A 22,620-nucleotide genomic window follows, 5' to 3' on the forward strand; every position below is an offset into this window, starting at 1 on the left:
GCCTAAGCAATCCTGGCATGCAAATTTAGCGAGCCCAAATCCAAGTGATGAACTAGCTTTGTGGTAATAATAGCATTATTATAGGATGGTTTCAGTGTTCTTCTGATCAACAGTGTTCCACAGATTTCTATTAATTTAATTCTCATAGTTGGATGATTTACATTATTCAGTTTTTGGTTAATTTTTCTTTTGTTAAAATTGGTTTCTGTTCTCATACTTTGAAAATGATTATTTTAATCTTCATATTTTCTTATAAGTGATCGATTTCGTCTCTCATCCTAATATTTTAAGTTCCATAAAGAGAAATCGAATTTATCAATTATTAAAAATATTATGACTAAAATTATCACTTTTAAAGTATATATAGGACTAAAACTAATTTTGCCCCAAAATTGAAGGACATAAGTACATTTGCATCCTAAGATTTTTTATATTTTTTAATTAATTTAGAAGTTATATTATACATGAATTTTAAAATAATTATTATAAAAAAAAAATTATTATACATAAGATTTTATAATTGAACAACAATATAAAATATTTTGGCAAACTATGTTATTATTGGTAAATTTTAATTAAAACTACTAATCTACTATCATTCTGGAGTTGTCATATGCATGTAGTAAGAACTTATTACATATTACCTAATACTTTGTCAATGTACAGGAGAAAGATGTTAACAACATATTACATACTATATGATACTTTGCTTTTTATATACTAATTCTTATTAAATTAAATTTATGTTCACTAAATATGTGAGTCTATTTTCTATTTGATAAAGCAATTTGTAAGTGAGTGAAAATTTAAAATGACTAAAATACTCTTTTAATTTCCCTAATATTATTTATAACTTAAAACAGTAATAAATGCAGGTAGGAGGGTGAAGGGCCCTGGCTGAGGGTAAAAGGAAAAAAAAAAGTAACGAAAGAAGTTATAGATTCAAATCTTTCCTCTACATTTTAACAATTAAGATTATGTGGATAAGAAAATCCTTTAACAAATGCATGTTTGAAGCCAAATTTTGTATACTGTTATATACTAAGAAAACTGTCCTAATTTAAGAAACAAAATGACCATTTCCAATTTTCCCTTTGAGTTGAATGGCATGTCACTATGTCAGGAAGCAATATCATGATAAGGGCAAGCAGTGGCGGAGCCAGAAAAATTATAAAGTCTGGGCAAAAATTTAAAGATAGCAAATTCACATTGTATATAATATGTAAATAGTAATCAATCAAAATAAAAGAGACTCGTCATTTTGTCAACAAAAATATAGTTTAAAATAAAAAAGATAAACATAATCTTACAATAGCGGGTTAAATAAAATTACGAGGCAAGTGTCCTTTCCGAGACTTCTTTGCGGTAAATGTTCGAATAATATCAATATCATCAAGCGACTTGAATATCTCCCGCTCGGTGTAACATACCATCAAGTCATTGAACCACACATCGTTGATCTTATTGCGCAATTTAAACTTGATAATCTTCATTGCTGAAAAAGCTCTTTCAACGGATGCTGTCGACACCGGCAATATCAAAGCTAGCTCAATAAGTTTATAAACCAATGGAAATACCAAATGTTTCTCAGTTTGAACCATCTTCATAGCCAAACTTTGAACATCTTCACAAGTGGAAAAAGAAGCATTTCTTCTCACTTGAAGCACATAAGTTTCAAGTTGATCCCTAATTGTTCCTCGGTCATCATCAGAAAAGTCTGCATGATAAATATCAGCAAGACGAGCAAGCTTATCAACATCAAACTTGGAGAAAGAGTTCTTGGGGTCAAGACATGAGAAGCAATCAAGTATAATGTTACTTCCTTCACTAAAACGGTGATCCATCTCCACACATATTTTATCAATAGCAACATAAAAAATCTTTGCACGGTAATGATGAAGATTAGTGATAGTCCTCCCTTCTGCTCTTGAACGACCCGAACCGGTATTTCGTCATCCATATTTGGTACCGGAATACTTTTAGCTACACAAAATCCTTGGACATCGGCAAAAAAATTATTTCAGCCACTCTCTCTCATTGTGCCCAACCGAGCTTTGACAACATCAACTAATTCCATGGCATTCACAATATTAAGATCTTTTCTTTGCAATACATTTGAAAGCTCGTTTGTGATACCAAACAACTTTAACATTAACCTCAAAATAAAAGCAAATTTAAAGCTCTCCATTTTTTCTATCAAACCTGTTGCTTGAGATGGTCCACGTCCATCTTCATCAACCATACTAAGCACCTTTAACACGGAGGACCACATTTGATCCAAACGAAGCAATGTAGTATGATGTGAACCCCATCTAGTATCCCCGGGTCTAGTGAGACTAGATGATTGGTGTAAGCCCCTTCCTCTAGATATCTCACCACTCTCAAGTTTATTTAAAATATCTTTGTGTTGTGCCTCTGTCAAAGCATCCCTCCTCTTACAAGATGCACTTGTTGTATTCACAATCAAGGTGATGTACTCAAAGAAATCATGAATAGATGAGCAACTACTAGTAACAGACACAACAACCAATTGCAAACGGTGAGCATAACAATGGACATAGAAAGCATAAGGATTTTCATCTAGAATTTTTCTTTGCAAACCATTAAATTCACCTCTCATATTTGAAGCTCCATCATATCCTTGCCCTCGTATCCTTGAAATAGATAATGTGTACTTATCAAGAATACCATAAAGAGCATCCTTTAATGACTTAGATGAAGTATCTGTGACATGATGTAGAGCAATAAATCGTTCCACAACATTCCCTTTGTCATTCAAAAACCTAAAACAAATTCAACCAGTTTACTTGGCGGCATAGAGAGTAATAGGTAATAAAAATTGGAAATTGGAAAATACAACTACTAACCTCAACATCACCGCCATTTGCTCTTTGACGGATATATCACGTGACTCGTCAATAAGCACGGAGAATTGTCTATCACCAAGCTCTTCCATAATCACCTTGGTAACTTCATGTGCACAACACGTTGCAAGCTCCTTTTGAATGTCACCGCAAGTCATTTTGCAATTTTTTCCACCACGGTCAAAAGCATCCCTCACTTGTTCATTCTGAGATTTTACCCAATCTACCATCTCTCTAAAATTGCCCTTATTTAGCGAAGTAGAGGATTCATCATGGCCACGGAAAGCCATGCCTTGTGCTATGAGATATCTTGAACAATCTAAAGAACAAGTCAAACGAATCTTATACAATTCTTCTGATTCCTTGGTTGCTTTAGCAAACTTACTTGTCACACTTTGTCTTTGATTATTATAATCATTGTAGTGCTTGACACATGAGTTGTGCAAACTATTATGACTACCAACATGACCTTTCAAGCCTTGAGATGCATGCTTCCAATCTCTATATCCGCTTTTAGTGAAGACTTCAAAACCAAAGTGCTCGGCCCTCCCGGGTTGCTTAAATAGAAAACAATAAAAACAATAAGCTGCATCCTTTATCTCACTGTATTCTAACCATGTATAATTCTTATACCATGATTTACTAAATGCTCTTTTAACACTTCCAAATTGAGTACGAGGAAAGTTTGACAAATCTGGTTGCATTGGACCCTTCAATATATATGCCCTCCTCACTTGGTCTTGACTATCCGGAGCATACTCATTAATTTGTTTCCTACGACCTGGATCACGCACAATCTCATTTGGATTAAACTCATTAACCACATTATTAAGTGGTGGTTCTAATTCAGCTTCCGGTTGCACAACATTCACATTCTCAATATTTTCTCTATCAACCAAAAATCTCCTCATATCTGAAATAAAGATAAAATAGTTACAAAATTGTAGCAAAGAAAATTTTAGTGTTTGCAATTGATATATTAGAAAACTCTTTTGCAACCATGTATGTAGTGCAACACAAAAGACCAAAAAGAAATTATTAACTTAAGCAATCAAAAGTCTTTTCCTCTAAGCTTTTTTCCATATTAGAAAAGCAAAAAAAAAAGGGAATAAAATATGACTTTTTCTTCATCAATAAACGTGCTCTTAGTGGGGAAGAAAAAGAAAAAGTGTCCACTATGACTCTATGAGTTCACTGTTCACACTTGAAAAATGGAAGAAAAATTAAAGAACACGGAAGTATCACAACAAACAAAAACACTTTCCATCTTAATCACTTTTATTTTTCCTAACTTACCTTACCTGCGGCTGCTATGGGATTATGGAAGAGAAGACGGCGACGACGGCGCGGAGAGGAGGAAATAGAAGGAGTCGGCGATGGAGGGAAGAGAAGACACAGAGGAGAGGAGGAGGGAGGCGGCGGTGACGGAGGGAGTTGGAGGAACTGCCCACTGCTGGATTCGGAGAGACGGAAACTTTCCGTTTCCTTTTTCCTTTTTCCTCTTTCTTTTTTTTTAAATTTTATTTGTTTTTTAAGACTAATAAAAAAATAATTATTTTTTCTATATACTTTTATTTAATTAATTTCTTTTCAAACATTAATAAAAAAAACAAGTAAATGGATAGAGAAAAAAATAATTTAAAAATTATAATATAAATAATTGATAAATTTATTATGATAATTATTTTTCTAACATGAATTAGTTAAAATTAAAATGATATTATAATTAGAAATGGAAACAAAGGGAAGAATACTCGGTTATCTGGAGAAGTCCTTCAAGTTAATTACCAATCACACAAGAGATGCAGAAGATCCCGCCAAGCCTTGCTAGCTATGGGGCAAATTTTTGTTGTACCACAAGTCCACCTACCATTTCATCATCCCTACAAAGATCAGCAATATATATCCAGTTAAGAATGAAATTGAGAGCAGGAAACTAAGAAGAATACATTTCCATTAGTTTGAAAAAGTATCAATTTGTTAATATTTTTTATACATGATATATGATGATTCTAGGTTGTTCCTACTTTACACCTTTAAATTTCACATCACACTGATTTAATCAATTTGTTTTGTTTCCAGCACGGCGCGTGTATCAGATCGTAATAATACAACATGCTACATATGAAGCAAATACGCCTTACATATCGAATACGGCAATGAGTTTGTCTTAGATACGTATAAAACACTACATGAAATTCATTAAGTTATACTGTAATATATTACTTATTATATTAATTAAATGTGATTTTTTATATCAGTTAATAATTAATATTGCATATTAACTCTTTTTAAAAATATCGTATATCATTACTTTTTACTAGTATTTTTTAACTTTCTAGATTTTGTCAAATTAACGTGATGAATTTCCTAGATTAAGTAATCAATGAGTGTTTTATCTCATGGAATATTTGACAGAATTTTTTTTTGGACAGATTTATTCATTACGGTTTATAAATATCAAGGTAAAATCAATTAATAATAATAAGAAAAATAATTAATAAACAATTCTCACGGGCTTGTTAAAAAAATCTTACGGACAAAATTACAGTACGAATCAATCAAAACATGTTAACAAAAAAAATCAAAATATTTTACAGGTATTAATCAATCATGATGATATTCCTATCGGGATACTATTATTATATCATAGCACGTTTTTATCACGTAAGTTAACACCGCAGGTCAACCTACTGTATAAAAATATTCACCGATAAAAATCACGACTTATTGATATAATAGACCATAAAATAGTCCTATTCTATAGAACTGGTCTTAAACCTGTAAAATTAGTTAAAAAAATTCTGTGATAGATCATTCGGCATCGAAAATATACTCATCACATGCATGTTTATCTTTGTCGTCGTTTTCTTTATATGAGAAGTGCACTTTCATTACCAACATATACGGGACTCGCTCAGTTGTCAAAGTAATGAACTAAACCTTTGAATCTGAGATAGCTGCAGAGTACTATAATTAAGTGTATTACTGTGTATTAGACACATGCCATTAAGAAAAAAATACTGTGTATAACACTTGGTTCCAAAAAAAAAGAAGTGTATAGCACACTTATAATATACTACTAATACGTGTCTAATGCCTCCCTTAAGAATAGTGCTAAAGCACACGATGTGATACTACTAACAAACTATATTTAAACCTTTTGTATTTTAAAGTAATAAAAGAAAGAAAATATAATAGTTAGTTTTAGTATATGAGATTTTAATCCTAATACGTATAATATTAATATCTTTTACAAAAAGTTTTGTATTGGTTTAATACATACTTATAAGTAACGTTTAACTTTTATTTTAATGTTATGAAATGCATATCATGTTATTTTATTTATATTGCTGAATATATTATATTAAAATTTAAAAAGTAGAAGTATTAGTTAGGTTTGGCCTACTTTTGGTTATTGGAGGAGTATTCGGTTCTTCATATTGAAGTCTAGGAATCCTCCATGGAATTCATATTGCTTGCCAACCGGTTTTTATAACACTATTGTGAATCAGATTTCCTTCAGGCCAATATACTTAATTAGACAAGGGTGTTTACGTGCTACTTTTTAGTCCAGAATATATAACAGCTTTTAGAGATAAGAATGTAGTTTCTGCAATTAATGGAGTCATATTTATTGTGAAGCCAATCGACCGACAGATGTTATGGCCAAGTCAATATTTTCGTATTTTAATTTTGCTCTTCATATTATTTCTTTAGGCTTGTTAGCACATGCATTGCTAGCTCAATTTCTTTCTCATCGTTAATTGTTAGTTGGGCTTAGGTTCCCTCTGTTAAAAAAGAAAAACTATTTATATATGTCGCAAGAAATTAATTGTAAAATTCACATTTTAATCCTCACATAATGGATTTGTATGTGTTCGGTTTTAATCTTCAACTCTGAAAGCGTCCATGGCAAGCAATACGTAATGATCACGATTAGCTTGAAAGGACTAGGCATTGGCAAGCCCAGAATCAACCATCAAGCAATATGATTGGCGTGTGGGGATCACTGATTGGATTTCCAAATTGGTTGTTCTTTTATTTGTATTTCTCTTCCCCAAATTAAAGAAATTCATTTATTCGATCGAATAATTATTACATTCATATAGTATTATAATCTATAACTGATTGGCGTGTGGGATTGTCACACTAATCGAATTTCCGAATCGGGTGCTCTTTTCTTTGTATTTCTCTTGGCCAAAGAAATTCATTCATTTGACTTAGTAGTTACTACAATCATATAGTATTATAATATATGTGTTTGCCTTTAATTTGAGAGAAACCTCAAGATAAGACTTATGTCTTATGATTCGTTATATTTTTTAAGCAACACAAACTATTTCATTATACCCTTTTTCCACTCGTTGTAATAATCTAATTCAAACATTAATATAACCCAACTTTTTTTTATAATCGAATTCATTATCGAAAATATTTCTTGGTCGATGAATTTTATACAAAGGAAGGCATAATATAATGTGTCAAACCATTCAGAAAAAAATATATAATGTGTCAAACATCAAGCTGGGGAGAGAAAATTAAATTAGTTGAGTAAACAACATGGTTATCTTCAATTTTAGATAACTTTCTCAGCTTAAGCATATTACATTCACCTAATCATGTGATATGAATTAAGTTTATCGATAATATAGTTCACTCACGTAGGGATTAGTTAAGTATTTAGGTGAGAGGCTAGTGTCGTGGAAAAAATGCATCATAATATCTTTTTATGTTTATTTATAGGCAATTTGACAAGTTGAGCTTGAGAAAGATATGAACGAGCTGTTGAAATGGGTATTTGGAGCCTCATTTTGACAAAACTGAGTATGATCCGAGTCAGCTGATGGTACGTTCTATGTTGTGGAGGTCCCATAAATCATGATATCTACAACCACCATGGTACTTGGTAGTGTGTTTTTGTTTACAGGGTACAAACACCATTCCTGCTCAAGGCTTTGATCAAAAGGGATACATCTTAATATATTCTCCACTGCTACTTCCCAATGTCCATTTTATTAAATAAAAAATAACGATATATTAGTCGATCATAATTTTATTCATTTCATTATTTTTTTTATCACATCATAAATTTATTATATTTTTATATTTTTACTTTTTCTAGATGTTAAATAACATACTTTAAAAAAAAATATTAAATAAAATATTGAATGCCTATTAAATACTTTTCTTAAAAAGATGGAAAAAAAAGAAGAAAAATAAATAAATTCAATATCATTTGGAGGTGTTCAACTGGCACCACGGAAGATGGATAACATAGACAGCAACGGCAGTTTAGCCATTGGATTATTTTTGTTTGTTTTTGGTTAAAACTTGTACAGCAGGGGACAGAACTGCAAAAAGGGCACAACCAAAATACTATAACAATGATTAAACCGTAGAAAATCCAAGCCTTGCCTGCCTGTCTTGCAATTTACCCTTTTCCGACCTTTTTGGTCCATGCCCTTTGATGTAAATGGATTATGATTATGAACCCAAGGTCATAATTCACCCCTTCAAATCCTCAATCAACGTATTTGAAAAAAATGGTGCCCACAAAAATTTCAACAAAACCCCTAATTAGGGATACATAATAGGGGTGTCCTGTCCATGATTCTACTAAAGTAATTAATCTTTAAGTTTGATATGTAAAACAATTATTTCAATTTAACATACTTAAGTCAAATTTCAAATATGAATTTAATTTAAAATATCCAAAACTTAAAACTTGACTCATTAATTAATTTATTAATGGCTTGAAATTTATTTTACATTTTTTATTTTTTAAAAATTTTTATTTATTAATTTAGTATTTAACAAATACTTTTATGTTAACAAATAAAGTATTCATAAATTATGTATTTTTTAAAAAAAATTGTAATAAATGATTTATATATGAAATGACTATATACAAAATAAAAATATTTAAATAAATACACTAATAAATTACAGATACTTAAATTATAAATATGTGTGTGTGTGTATATATATATATATATATATATATATATATATATATATATATATATATATATATATATTTGTAAACTATTAAATATCAAGTTTATAAAATTTCAATGTAATTTATTTAAACAATTTATTCTAACTATAAAATAAACGTATTATTAGATAAACGGACTTGAATAAAAATTTAACAATCAAACTACAATAGTTATTTCATAATTCATTTATTTATATACATACACATAGTATTCAATTTATAAAATATATGTTTTTCAAATTAAATTTGATATGTTGGCTTTAAATTGTTAAGTATAATAATTAATATGTCTAAGTTAGATGATAAGCCATGATAACAAAATGATTTTTATGTCCATCAATGTACCTTGTGTTTGGTTGGTATCCCATCACAGCTCCATGTTAGCGCCAGAGCTACATCGTGTGGTTTGTGTCCAATAGGGTGGTACGGTTCTTCATGTATAAGGGCAGTCCAAACACCAACTTAATTGAACTGAAATTCGGTAATTAGAATATAAGTATTTGTTTTTAGTATAATTAATAATTATTTTTTAAAAAATAAATATTTTTATTTAAAATTTTATTGTGATTCAACTTCTTTTTTTTTTTTTATCAAATTAGCCCATTTTAGATAAAATAATATTTTTAATTGAAAATTCTTTTTAAAGTCAAACATCAAATTCTAAACCTTAGCGAGAATCCAATGGCAACCACTTAAGGCGGTGATTTTTGGGATAAAATCTCATCTTATGACCACATTTTCGACTCAAATTGAAAAGCTTTTATGATTCAAGTCCAACATCACTTAACCTTACTTATGCTCCATAGTCCAATCCAATTCTCTTTAAAAATTAATTGGCAACAGTCTTCCCCCTACCCTCCGAAATACCCATCACACTTCTAATTCACAAGGGACCCAGTTAGCACGAACTATGATCATCATCTCCACCAATCATTTTTTCGTTTTCGTGAACATCAATCATATTCGTCTGTTTTGGCAACTTAATTGGAGCCAGCCAAGAAACTCTTAACGAAAAGTGAACAACAATGTATTATTCACTTTTCCACAATTTGCGGGGTTATTTTTGCTACTAGTATCCTCAAATCAAACACCGTCACAAACTCGATCCACACTCCAAATTTACATAGTACGTATGAAATCAAATTCAACAACTAAAAGGCAAACTAAACTAAACCACGACCATGATCATAGAAAGTACTAGTCCCATAAAAAGAGACACAGAAATCAAATGACTATTAACTGTTGGTATCACCCTGCCAGCTCCAAACAATGTCTTTGAGAGAAGGCCTCACTTGCTCATCACAGAACCTAACATACTCCAACGTATCTCCGGCAGACTTAGAAAACTCGACCACCGCCACCTCCGGCGCCACCTCGAAAACCTCCACCGTCATTGCCAGCTTCCCCTTCCTCCCCTCCTCCGCCCCTTGCATCCTCACCACAAACTCCTTCTTCCCCGTCACCCTAAAGTTCAGTTTCTTCGCCACCGCCTCCACCTTGGCCAACACCGCCGAAGCCGAGAATTTAGATATAAACATCGATGGCGACCGCTTCCTCGTCTCAAACAAACTCCTAAGATCAAACCCGTGCGACAAGGACGAGATTATCTCAAACGCATTGTAAAACGGCCTCGCAGGTTTCCCCTCGTTGTCTTCAACAACGTTAGACTCCTTAATAGAAAACGCAATTGGTCTCATGAACCCAACTTGAAACCAAGGATCCTTCATTATATCAGGAATAGAATACCTCTTCCCAGGATCAGCAACGAGGAGTTTCGAAATAAGATTCTTGGCCTGAGTTGAAATCCATTCTGGAAATTCATATTCAGCTCTGAAAGCCTTTCGGTAAATTCTCATAACATTCTCACCTTGGAAGGGTAAATAGCCACAGAGCAAAGCGAAGAGGATAACCCCACAGGACCATATATCAGCCTTTGAACCGTCGTAACCTTTTTTCTTTAAGACCTCGGGTGCCACGTAAGCAGGGGTCCCACACGGGGTTAAGAGCATGCCGTCGGCGCGGCGCTGCTCCGGCAGAGCGGAGAGTCCGAAGTCGGAGACTTTAAGGTCTTCGTTTTGGTCTAGGAGGAGATTCTCCGGCTTGAGGTCGCGGTGGGTGACGCCGCGGCTGTGACAGAAATCGACGGCGCTGATGAGTTGTTGGAAGTACTTTCTGGCGAGATCTTCGGTGAGTTTTCCATTGTTGACTTTGGCGAAGAGTTCACCGCCATTGACGTATTCCATGACGAGGAAGATTTTTCCTTTGGTGGCCATGACTTCCTTGAGTTCAACGATGTGGGGGTGGCGGACGAGTTTCATCACCGACACCTCGCGCTTGATCTGCTTGACGAGTCGTTCCTTTTTGAGCTTCTCTTTCTTGATGACTTTGATGGCGACGCTCTCGTTGGTGTTGAGGTTTCGGCCGTGGTAGACTTTGGCGAAGTTTCCTTGGCCCAGGACCCGCCCCATCTCGTACTTGTTCAAGATTATGCTTCTCGGGTTAGAGGTGAGTTGGTTTTCTGGATCCATCGGAGAACAAGTATAGTGGTACAGTAAATTAAGTGAATTGTGGTGTAGCTAATTGGGCCAGGAGAGGATGGAGACGATGAGAAAGATTTATGCTTTTCAGGAAGATGGTGTCCGATGGACATACCACGTTCCGAAGAAAGCATTCAGAGGGGTTGAAAATCTTCATCATGCATGTATGATGACGAAGAAGGAAAAAGTAGCAGCGGAATTTGGAAGAGAGAAGGGTGTGTCTCACCTCAGTTCTGGATGAGGAAGCTAAAAAATGAATGGGTTGTCGAAGAGGAGAGGGGGGTTTAAGAAAGTGAAGAAGGGAAGGTGAGAAGGAGAGATGTGGTTACTGTTGTGTTGAAGCCAAAAAGAACAATAACAATATACTACTACTAGTAGTGAATAATAATAATAGGAGTGGAAATATCTGAACAAGCCAAAAATGGAGATATTGGATCAACTAGGGTTACAGGTATAGCTGACGTGGGGATATAAGCCAATTGGTTCCCAAGTTTCTAGTGAGTTCAAATATACTATTAGTTTTATTTATATTTAATTTATTAAGTAATATGTAAAAATTGAACAAAGTAGTCAGCAAAAGTAATTATATTCATATCTTAATTGTTTTAAGGATAATTTATCTCTTCATTAATTTTTTTCCTATGATTGTGTCTTATTTAATTAATTAATTAAATTTATTTTATTTTAATTTGTTACTCGGGTGGCGCCAAGTTGATATGAGTCATCCTACATTTGAACTCTTAATATTTAGTGTTACTAGTACTATTCTCAAATAAATCGACCTGTAGATAGGATGGCATTTTATTTATTAAAAAAGTAATCCAACATTTTTTATGAGAGGAAAAAGTAATCCAATTCGGTGCCATACAAAGAGCAAGATAGGTGGCGCCTCCTGCTTCTGAAATAACCATACATATTAAATATGAGTGTGAAAAACTTTTATACTATACGAGCTTTACATATAACTAAATTATTTGCTGGTTTTTATTTATTCTACGTGGTAAAAATGTAGCTATTAAACGGTAAAATTTTCTATATATATATATATATATTACATAACAAATAAATGAAGAAGATTTTTAATATTTTTAATCCTTATTTCAAATATATGATATTAGACTATTTTTTTTCCAAACCACCTTTTCTCTCCTATCTTTTTTCAAATTATATATGTTTTTGGAAAATTTCTCAACATACACCATTTTCATGCTGCATTGGGAACCCCGACTTCAGTATGAGCCTTTTTTTTTATTAATTTGTATGTTTAAATTTTTATTTTTATTTAAATTATTAAAATAATACAAATATTATATTATATAAATATATTTTTAATTGATTTTAAAAATACATTTTTAGTAAAATAATTTTTAATAAGAAAATAATATTATTAAATATAATTACTTATCTTTGTATTATATAATTTATATAAGATATTTTGTGGGTGAGTATTTTTTTAAAATTTGAATTTTGTCTAATAATATATTTGCTTTAGTAAAAAGATTAAAACTTTTAATATTATTAAAATAATATTTTTTATTAAAAAATTAAAAAATTTAATATTATTAAATAATATTTTTATTGAAAATTAACGAGAAAATAAAAAAATAACAGCATGAAAATGATATTTTAATATTTTATTAATATAATATTTGTATTATTTTAATAATTTAAATTAAAATAAAAATTTAAACCTACAAATTAGTTTTTTAAAAAAAATCTGTTTAAAAGTCGGGGTGACCAAATTTGATTTCCCAATGGAGCATGAAAATGATGTATATTGAGAAATTTTTCAAAAACATGTGTATTTTGAAAAAAAGATAGGAGAGACAAAATGTAATTTGGGAAAAAAATTAAATAATAAATATTTAAATAACAAATATATGATTTGAATTTCTATTCACCTAAGCAGTGTATATTTCTTATCTAAAAAAAAACAATGCATATTTCTATCTCATTTGTATGTATTCTCTCTATTTCATTCATTTTTCTTTCCTTTTTTTTAACCAAACAGAGTATTAGATCCGTGGTTGGGTTGGAATAATGGTCCCTTGCTTTCATAATGTTTGTGGGTTCTCGAGTTAAAGTTTGTAGGGTAAATGATATATTGAAAGGTAAAATATTATTAACTTGACGTTTTGACAATAGGTTAAAATATATTTTTTATTTTTTTAAATTTTTTATCTTAATGTTTTTATTTTTTAATTGAAACATTTTGTTATGTACTTTAAAAAAAATTAATTTTAATCCTCATATTTTTTAATTGAGACATTTTATTCTCTATTTTTAAAAAATTTGTAATTTTAGTCCTTTAATCATTTTCAGACTTGCTGATGTTATATTTTTTAATTTTTTTAATAAATTAAATTTATTAGAAATAAAATAATTTTAAAAAAATATTTGTCATATGCATAATAAACAAATAATTATCGATCAACATTTACCAAGTACATAAATCAATGTTTAAAAATGACCAAAAGATAAAATATCTCAATTAAAAAAATAAGAAACTAAAATTGTAAACTTTGTAAAAATAGGAGATAAAATGTCTCAATTAAATAATGGGGACTAAAAATACAAATTTAAGAAAATAGGTGGAAGGAAATTACATTTTATCCTTAAAAATATTATTCCATTAAATAAGTAGAGTGATAAAAAAAAATTACTAGTATCATTTATTAATCAATTAAAAAAATGTTTTAAGTGTTTAAAAAAAATTAATCATGTATCTATACTAGAAATGTTTTTTTGACGGGTTCTACTAGTAATATTATAGTACTATACTTCATTATTTTGGTATTTGATATGTTTATAACATATATTAACTCCTTATATTAAAAAAAATATCTTTCTTTGAAGCAATACTAAAAAAATATCTATTAACATAATAAATCATACTTCCAATTCCTCTTTTGCCATTATGGTTTGCTGCGATCTTGTAAAATCATCAAAGAAGTAACATGGTTAGAATAACATCAATTTTATAGAAAATCGATATAAATAAAAATGGGGTGGTATAATCGTAAATAACGTGATTTCGTTAATATCGATTCTCCAAAAAATTGATGTTAAGGTGACTTTGTCAACATTGTTTTACCAGAAATCGATGTTAACGTGAGTTGGTTTACATCAGTTTTTTAGAAAATCGATTTTAACTTGAGTTGGTTAACACCGATTTTTCTGTAATCGATATTAATGTGACTTTGTTAACATCGGTTTTTGGAACAAAAAAAAACCACATTGTATTATCCTATTTAAATTATTTTTCCGTGCTTCTGGCACTTCAACTCTACTCTCACTCTTACCCTTCTACCATCCCCCATGTTTTGCTGTGAGGCCATCATCATTTTGTCTTCTCGATACCTTGCAACAAAGAAGTACTATTTGGTTTCGTGGCCTGTTCCGTCGCGACTTCCTCCCCAGGTTAGTCCTATCTGAGCAACGCCTTTGCTTTGTGTCTGAAAATGTACTCTCTAAAACTGATAATGGTGCTAAATGCTACTAAACCCTCATGAGGTGAATTTACAATTCTCTAATGAAGCCTGTGTTTGTAAGCTATGGTAGTGTTTTTTTTTTTTTGCTTGGTTTGCGGTTATGCACATGGAAGTTAAATTATACTTGTGTTTTTAAGCTATGGTAGTGCATTCTTTTGTATATAATTGTGGCCTTGTGGGTTATGTATATGGTAATAGTTTCGTGTACACACTACTAGAAAATAGGCTTTTGTGGCAAAATTATGTTTTTGGTTCTGGTTTTGGTAAAATATGAAAGGAAATGTTGCATGGTTCTAGCTCCTCCGTAATATTGTCTATTCTGTTTGTTTTGCATATTTATTGGTGTTTTGGTTGTTTGCATGGTTTTGGTTTTGGATGTTTTTGACAGTGTAGGCCTCATTGTTGTTTGTTTGCATGGTTTGGTTCTTAGATAAGCATGATGCATAGTTAGTTTGTACATGGATCAGTTACTGGATTTAGATGGTTTGACAAAATCTACTTAATGTCATGTTTATATTGTAAATGGAGTTTAGAAATGATGGATGAAGATCAACAGAACTGAAAAGAAATGACTAACACAATGATGAAGATTAACAAAAAAGCAAAGAAAATGTTCAACATTATTCATGCTATGGATCAGGTTAGAAATTTCAACATTATTCTCAAATAAACATGACATGATATAACACTTTTCCTTATATTACTTTGCTTGTTAAATGTAACCTTATGATGAAGTTAGTAGGTCATTTACTGTAAGATGCAAGTTAGTAGGTCATTGACATGAGCCTAGTTGGCATTTGTTACACTCTAGTGACAACATGCATTCTATCACATATAATCAAGATTTGGTGAGCCAAACTCTACTTGCTGGATGGATAGAACTCATAGAGTTTTATGGGCTCACTGGAAATCATTAGGTGACCTTGACCCATTATGGATAGAGTGTTTTCCTTCTCTCCATCTTCAAAAGCACCTCTGAACCAAAAGCTTACCCTAAATGAGACTCGTACCACCAAGTTCAATCACTTTTAAAGTCCTGTTGACCGAGTACAAAGTGACTTACAATAGTTTGGCAAGTAATTAAGCACTCCTCTATATTTCAAATTTTAAAATCATATACATATCTAATATGAATTTCATGTTAATTCCAGGATGTGTCAAGTATCTTGTACTCATTATAGGAAGACTGCAAAAATTGGAAATGGATGGAGAAATTTTGCGTAATCACAAAATTTGCAAGTTGGAACTCAAATTATATTTGAGTTCTCAAATGCAACTTCTAACTTTGTTTTATTTTGGATTTATTTTTAATTAAAGTATATTACTACTTGACTATTATCAATCTATAAATGTTTATAATTGTTTTTGTGGTATATTAAAGTACATTTGTAATTAAAGTACATTTGTAGAATATTTTGTTTATAAATGTTTATAACTACTCTTGGTTTATAATTAAAGTACATGACTTTTTTTATGTGTTTTTTTACAACTTTGAATGATAAGTTGTGATATGAATAATTAGAGGTTGGTAATCAAACAACAAATGGGATATTAAAAAAAAAAACCTAAAAAATAACATCGATTTTAAGAAACCAATGTTATTTTTTTCTAAAACAACATCGGTTTTCAAATAAATGATGATAAGTTGTTATATGAATAATTACAGGTTGATAATTAAAAAAACAAACAAGATATTAAAAAAAACTAAAAAAAAACAACATCAATTTTATGAAATCAATGTTGTTTTTTTTGTTAAAACAATATTGGTTTTCAAACAACCGATGTTAACGTTGATATGTTAACGTCAATAGTTTCATCACCGGTTAATAATCGATGTTAAAAGTATTTAATAACCGATGTAGAAAATATATTTTCTAGTAATGGCAACTACCAACACAATATGAAATCAATAAACCTTTTTTTTAAGTGAAGGAAATCAATAAACTATCATACTATATATTAGTATAAAAGTTAAATTGTGATTTTGGTTCTCTTAATTTCTCAAATTCATAATTTTGATCCCCTTGAATTTTAATTGTAATAATTGGTTCTCCTAGTCTTATAAATGAATAATTTTGATCCTCTTGATAGATTATTTACAAATGATTCTAATTAATTAAGTTATTAAATTAATTATAAATTAATCAAAATATTAATTATTAAAAAATTAATACTAATTTATATAATATTGTGTTTCTCCTCTTTTTTGTAAAGACTTTTTTTACCTCTACTATCAGAATTAATAGTCTTTTATTAAATTTTTTAATGATTATTAATTTTTATTTAATTTATAATTAATTTAATATTTCTAATAATCATAATTATTAATTAATAATCTATAGAGGATTCAAAATCACAAATTTATAAAAATTAGGTAGACCAAATATTATAATTTAAAATCAAGAAAATCAAAATCATGAATTTGGAGACCTACACAAAATTACAATTCAACCTAATATAAACATTAAGTTTAATATTTATATTAACTTTTCAATTTTCTTTAAATATAAGTTTTTCCAACACGGTAATCTAATGCAAAATTATTAGTATAATATAGCACACATATAATGTGGAGGTTTACTTTTACCATTTAGTTGATCATATATGCTAAAAAGAAGTGTCCTAAACAATTTATATATATGAATCAATTAATTAGTTTTGTTCTTATCTTTTGTTTAAATCTAGAACATATATGGAATGGAATATAAATAATGTTAATCCTAGCTAGATGATCGCAATTTATAAATAGTTAAACATCCCACCACACATTAATACTAATGATTAATGGGCGCCGTTATCTTGCTAAAAAATCCAAAGGATGGAATGAAAGTGGAGGGTGGTTTTGAAACCTAGCTAGGTCAAGGTAGAGAAGCGTGGGACTCCTGCTGACGTGCGTTTGAGTCGATTACAGCTAATATTAAGGCATAAAGCTAAAGCCAATGATCGAGTCTGGCTTGGATTCTTGTCCAAGTCTATTCATAATCATATATACAAAATCCCTCTTCTGTGTGCCCATCGCTTTCAATTTTCCATGGCCACGCCAATACTAATCATAATCATATATACAAAATCACCTAATTTCATTATCGGTATTTATTCATGTGAGAGAAATGATGTTTGTATACCAACAAACTCATACAAGAAATTATATTCTTAAGAAAGAGGGGAAAAAAATAATGATGCAATTAAGAAAAATAGACACAACAGTACTGGCTACTACGATTATTGTATAAGATGTTGTATGAGTGAATGTATAAATAATACTACTACAAATATACTCTAGTCTTTTTTTTATTCAAAGCAAAAAACTCTACTATAGTCTATTACTAGTTGATTTTTCCTTTCCTAATTCTCGTGTTATTATACATAATATACGCATCCATCATCCAGTCACCTCAACCAAACCATGCTTTATTTGTTTTTGATCAATAAAAGACAAATATTTCAAACCAAGCCATTAATATTGACTTCCGCTCTTTCCTCACTCTCTTTTCTAGCTACCAAATCTACCATGAACAAATTCAACATATTTAAAATAACGAACTATTAGATGTAACACTTTTATGAGCAGACACGGTTCTCACGTTCTTTGGAATAAATAAATAAAAAACTAACATATCAAGTGCTTTCTCTTATTCTTTTTAGGAGGAGTGATATTTCTAATCATCAGTTTATACTTAAGTTAGGATTGAATCTCAGATTTTAATTAACAAACTCGATATTCGAGTCACTTGTGGAAACAATTTTTTATGTTAGTGACATATTTTTTTATGGCATTCCTTCTAACATATTTTATTTAATTTTAAAATTTATTAAAAACAACAAAACAGTTATCTTTAAATGATTAAAATAATGGTTTCATTTACTTAAAAGTTCTAGTACAAAGTAAATTATTACACACGTAAAATTATAAGTTATCTTTTATCTCAAACACATCAAATAAGAATACTAAAGATCCATATATAACTTTATAAGTTGATCTATCGAATTTAGAGTGAAAAATAATTGAAGAATAAAAGGATGTATATACAGCCAATCTTTAATCATATATCATTCATTCCAGCAAAAAAAATAATCATATATGATTAAAAAATTGTTTAAAAGAATATTAATAATCCTATAATTCTTTAAACAAAAGTTATATAGCAATATATTTAAATTGTCACTATTGATACATATAATGTGAATATGTACCCAAAAAAACTTATAATGTCAAAATTTTTACTATATTTTTGTGTGCTTCAACAGTTTGGCCTCACCATCTTTAACAAAACTACAATTCAACATTCGCACAGATAACAAATTTCATTTTCATGAATCATAATCCAATAAACAACTTGGGCAGAGCAAGTCCCAGTAACGGATCACCTAATTTGGTGAAAATGGGTTTTATACTTATATTTTTGCCTAAATTAGTTTCAAAGTAGGTTGAAGAATAGGAATTATAACATTAATTAAAAAGATTTGAGATAAGATATGCCGAAAAAACGAACAAAATAAGGTGCATAAAAAATATCAAGAGACAGAAATAGCTTGAGGGAAAAGTAAGGTAATGCAAAGCATGGGTAGTGGAAGAAGTGACCGGTAGAGTTGACCGTTTGTTTCTTCACTATTCCTATTCCTATAATCTTAATCCCATTCCCAAGTACTAAAATTTAATTAGCTATTTATAGATGAAATTCATTGTTAATAAATTCATAAAGTGTGCTTGTAAAAAAAATTAATAAAGTGAGGAACGAATATAATCATTGCATAAATAGTTTGTCTTTAATTTTTGTTTCACTGAAATTAAATTATATAACTCTAATTTTATGTTTTATGATATTATGTCAATAATTATGCACATTCAAATTTAGATGAATTTAGCATTTGTGTGTTTGTATTCTTATAGTCTATATGCTTATTTTTAAAAATATCCCATGCATTAATAAAATTATGCACATTAGACATTAATAAAAATATCTTATGCACATTCAAATTTAGATGAATTTAATAAAACTTTTCAACGTGATGCTTAAACTAATAAAATTCAATATCTATACATTAGACATTAATTAAAAAAAATTAAATATTACAACAATTATAGAGAAGGAATTCATTTGTTGTAGCCTTGTAGGAGTATGTTATAACCTTGTTATAGACATCAAATTTCATTAACAAATCATTTGTTAAAATGTTTTAATTCAGTAGATCAAATCTAAAAGAAATTACATGCTTTAAATTTATTTGATACCCCAGTAATTATTTTGTTTTAATGTATAATATATTTGTAAAATATAAATAAATATTGGGATATATATATATATATATATATATATATATATATATATATTCAGGTTATCTAAACTTTTACATATATACACACTTATGAAAATGATATCACACGATTCCACATTTACAAAATTTGTATTACAAAAAAAGAGTGTCTAAGATTTACTGAATAAATGTCTGAGTATTGCTTTATTAAATTTTCCACTAAACTCTCAAATTAGTTTTAAAATTGCAAGTGTTAGTTAATTTAATCTCTATTTTTTATCCTGATTAATTCTTAATCTTGAAAAATACTTATTTTATATGTTTATCTCATATTTCATTGACATGAAAATTAAAGTGATAAAGTCAAATTCTAAAAAAAAAATAAAACATATATAAAAAAACCCGAAGTGGTTGTCATTGACGAATTTAAATGAATGACCACAGCTGTTTATTTGGAAAAAACATTTTTTTAATTTAATTTTCTATTTGTAAAAGTTTATTTCCAAATCCCTAAATAACAAACATACTTTTTATTAGTTTATTTTCATTTGTTATAACAAAAACTAAAAAAGTAAGAAGAAAGAAAAACATTTTCTCAAACTAAATTATCCCTTATTTTTTCTATTTTAAACCTGAAAACAAAAAACTGATTTTAAAAAATATCAAATGAATGCATGGTTTCAGCGATTGCAGTCCATAGATTCCGTCCCTTTTGAGGGCATTGGGCAGTTTCTGATTTGAAAGCAATTAGAAAACGACAACCACATCAACCTCATACGCAATACATGCACAAATAGCTAGCTATGCACATCTCATCTCATCTCTTGTCAAATTCAACTAGTTATCAAAATAATCCCTTGAAGATTTAATTTATTACTAATTTTTTTATTATTGGTCTTTTATAAAATTAATATAATTAACTACACTTATATATTTGAGAGATTAATTTAATGACATCTTATTGTTTTAAGAAACGAATTTAATGTCATAACAAGTGTTTGAAAGATAATTTAGCGACAATATTTCAGGGATTAGTGTGATGAAAATTTAAATAGGCTAAAAAGGTCTAAGATATCTCTTTCTTTAATTGTTTTGTACACTATTTGTATCTTTTATATATTGAGTTTAAGCATCGAAATCCCTATAATTAAGTACATCATCATCAGGGTTTGGCTCACAAAAATAGAAATTGATTTAAAAGATTCTACTTCGATGGATTAATATTGCTGAACATCACTGATTTAAATATTGTATGATGGTTATACGGAGATATTGAAATAAATCATATGTATCCACACATTATATATGAAAGAAGGGGAAAGCTTTTCGGAGGTACATTTCGACCAAACTTGTAATCGTTTCCTTTATATATGGGAAAGTCTTAAACATTGCATTCACATCGATCGATCTCAAATGAACTTACGTTCAATGTGCAACACCATTTCCATATTTGATATTACAAAGTCAGAAATAAAAGATGCCACGTGATTCTATGGGAATAATAGATTCGCTTTAAACGCCTGGGAACTCTGTGACTTAGTAAAAAGAAAACTTGAATTGCAGTGAGGAAAATACAAATAAAATGTTTAATTAGTTATTTTCTGGCATTCGCTGGTCGACGACAAAGAGGGGGACCCAATGCATATACAATTTTGCCGGCTACGTCGCACCACCCGTGTCATACTTTTATCGAGTTATTACATTAAAAATTAATATATTACAATAATTTCTAATTATAATTTTTGAATTCTGTTTAACGAATAACACACTTCAAATGAAAAATTTAAAAGCAACCCGAATAACACAACTAATAATAAAAATAATTAATTGGTTATAAGAAAATCATAATAATTTTGGCTTTTGAAAAAATATTTTTCCTCCATTTTTTCATAAATTGCCTGCTCGTTGGCAATGGTAATTTCTAGCTGCATATTCTATGAAAGGTCTATTAAATTAATTAAAATATTAATTAGTAACAAACAAATGAAATAAAATATGCAAAGATATGTAAGAATGAGTTGGAATGAAAAAAAAACTAAGAATAAATACATAAATTAACGAGAAAGACTAGAGAAAAAGGATCGTGACAGAAAAAATATGTTACGTATCAAAATTCTTGTCATTAAAGAAAATACATTTGATTAAAATTATAGAAAAATGAAGAATGCAACAATATTGAAATAATAGGGAAAAAAAAAACACAATTATGACCCGAGAGAGAGAAAATCTAAAAGCAACAATAACAATAATTGAATGAGAGCTTTGAGGAGCCGTGTAATTATTTTTCACGTTTGAAGTAGTCAGCCGTTACAATTGGGTAACATCCTTTGGTAGAAGTAAGAGAAAGGAGTAAAATTGGCTAGATGAAAGTGAAAATTACATTACATATTTTTCATTTTTTCCCCATCTATACACTATTGTTGTTATTTTTATTTTAAACATAAAAAATATTTGAGGATAAAATTGAAAAA

General features: G+C 29.6%; 1 protein-coding gene and 1 pseudogene across 1 annotated transcript; both read right to left on the reverse strand.

Moving 5' to 3' along the window:
* Positions 1 to 1,299: 1,299 nt before the first annotated feature.
* LOC114424632 lies at positions 1,300 to 4,279 on the reverse strand (annotated as a pseudogene).
* Positions 4,280 to 9,868: 5,589 nt separating this feature from the next.
* On the reverse strand, positions 9,869 to 11,775 carry LOC114422493 (CBL-interacting serine/threonine-protein kinase 5-like). The gene has a single exon (XM_028388877.1). It carries the CDS (start codon positions 11,391 to 11,393, stop codon positions 10,101 to 10,103), a length of 1,293 nt encoding a protein of 430 aa, XP_028244678.1. The 5' UTR covers positions 11,394 to 11,775; the 3' UTR covers positions 9,869 to 10,100.
* Positions 11,776 to 22,620: the final 10,845 nt, after the last annotated feature.

The sequence above is a fragment of the Glycine soja genome, chromosome 8 (assembly GCF_004193775.1).
Source record: "Glycine soja cultivar W05 chromosome 8, ASM419377v2, whole genome shotgun sequence".
Lineage (NCBI taxonomy): Eukaryota > Viridiplantae > Streptophyta > Magnoliopsida > Fabales > Fabaceae > Glycine > Glycine soja.